A 2180-nucleotide genomic window follows, 5' to 3' on the forward strand; every position below is an offset into this window, starting at 1 on the left:
AACCATAGGGATAACCGATGTGGAACAATCTCCACCGTTGATTCACTGCTGGCGTAGGATTCTTACCTGAGTACACGTGCGGCCATCTTTCCTTTTATCCTGGCTTCCATGCATGGATTTCTCCTCCATCTTCCTCCAAATTATTTAGTCCTCACTTTCTCTCTCTCTCTCTATACATACATATATTTCTAGAGAGAGAAAACCCCATGAAAGGTTTAGAGAGAGAAAGAAAACAGAGTGTGATTCACTTCTTTCTCTTTTGCTTGTTCATCGCCATCATTTGCAATAAAGGTAACCGACCCATCATCGTCATCATCTCCCTTTTCCTTTCTAACTTCGAATCTCAACTAACTAAATAGCTTCTACTTCAGACCAGCTTCAATTCTGCTTTTAGATCTTGCTCTTGCTGCACGAATTCCATGAAATCTGACAGGGGTTCTTCGTTTTTCACTTCAATCTTGAATAATTCGATGAAATCTGAGATGGGTTCTTCGTTTTTCACTTCAATCTTGGATGATTCGGAATACCCGTTTCATGGGTTCACCTTTTGATCTTGTTTCTTGATCTGGGTGTTCTTCGATTTGCGGTTTTTCGTTTCTTGATCTTGAAATTTTGTATGATCCAATAGGAATTTGTCGATTTGATGGAAGAATTTGATCAAGAATCGATGAAACATATCTGCAAATTCTGCAACAAGAGTTTCCCATGTGGGAGATCGTTAGGAGGTCACATAAGGTCTCACGTGATCAACTCTCCTGACCACCATCATCATCAGAAGCTCTCATCTTTCATCAACAATGGCGGATTGATGAACAACAACAATAACAACAACGTAATTCCCATCAATGGTTCTTCGAATTCAAATGATTCGTGTTATGAATTGCGAAAAGATCCCAAAAAGACGATCAAATCCAAAGATTCAAGAAGTTCGAATCAAGTCAGTAGTTCGAGTGTTCTTGATAAGCTCTGTAAGGAATGTGGAAAAGGGTTTCAATCTTGGAAAGCTCTTTTTGGGCACATGAAATGTCACTCCAAGAAAGTATCGAACAACAAGAACAACAATTCAGCAAGTCTGAATCATAATTCTTTGACTAGCCAATCAGATAACGAGAATTCAGATGCCAAAATCCATAGAATAAAGAGATCAAGATCAAGAAACAGACGAAACAAAAGGTATTCTCCTGCTAAAAAAACTGCAATCACAACAGCTTCATCTTCAATCTCTATGAACAACAATAATCAAATTAGTAGCAACAATGCTTCAACAAGTGTGGTATCTGAGATAGATCAAGAACAAGAAGCAGATGTTGCTATGTCTTTGATGATGCTGTCTAAAGATGTGAGAAAATGGGGTAATCAATTTGGATCATCTGATTACTGTTCTTCCTCTGTTTTGGGTAAAAATCTGTTTGAAAATGGTTTCAAGATGAAGAAATCAGCAGAAACCCAAGTGGGTATTGATTTTCTTGGAAGATCTGAGGTGGATTATGAAGGATTTGAGAGAATTTCAACCAAAAACGATGAATTCACTTCATGTTTTGCTGAAATTAAGGACTCAAACAAGAGAAAGTTCGAGTGCTTTAGTTGTAACAAGAGTTTTCACTCTTATCAAGCACTTGGTGGGCATAAAGCAAGTCACAAGAAGCTAAAGATTTGTTTCGACTCAAGACCCCTGAACGAAAACACAATCGAACACGAACCCGTGTTAGATCATGATCAAACAATCAATGGGTATGATCAGAAAACATCTGGTGATCATCAAGAACCATCAAATTTCAATCTTGGTCATGAGTGTTCGGTTTGCTTAAAGATGTTCTCATCAGGGCAAGCTTTAGGGGGTCACAAACGATCACATGTGATTGCTGAATCCAAACCGAATCAAGAGAACTACACGAATGTGATCAAGAAACCTGATGAGCAGCCAATTCGCGAAACCCGAACGTTTCTTGATCTCAATATGCCTCCTCAAGAAGAAGAAGAAGAGGAGGAGATGATCATGAAGAGTAGTTGTACCATAAAGTACAAGTCTTACTATTGGGAAGATTGTAGTGATCACCATAACCATGAATCAAGACTCTTGGGTTTGCTATCAACAAGCTAATAATAGCATATACATTACTTCAAGATTGTACATGATTCAATTCATTTTTTACATTCTTGTGCTCATAAACTTCATTGGG

General features: G+C 38.1%; 1 protein-coding gene across 1 annotated transcript; it reads left to right on the forward strand.

Annotated features, from left to right (window-relative positions):
• Window positions 1-260: 260 nt before the first annotated feature.
• Window positions 261-2180, forward strand: LOC112514875 (zinc finger protein ZAT9-like). The gene is made up of 2 exons (XM_025121504.1): window positions 261-291; window positions 629-2180. Exon 2 carries the CDS (start codon window positions 644-646, stop codon window positions 2099-2101), a length of 1458 nt encoding a protein of 485 aa, XP_024977272.1. The 5' UTR covers window positions 261-291; window positions 629-643; the 3' UTR covers window positions 2102-2180.

Source organism: Cynara cardunculus (genome assembly GCF_001531365.2).
Source record: "Cynara cardunculus var. scolymus isolate 2C chromosome LG 6, CcrdV1, whole genome shotgun sequence".
Classification (NCBI taxonomy): Eukaryota; Viridiplantae; Streptophyta; class Magnoliopsida; order Asterales; family Asteraceae; genus Cynara; species Cynara cardunculus.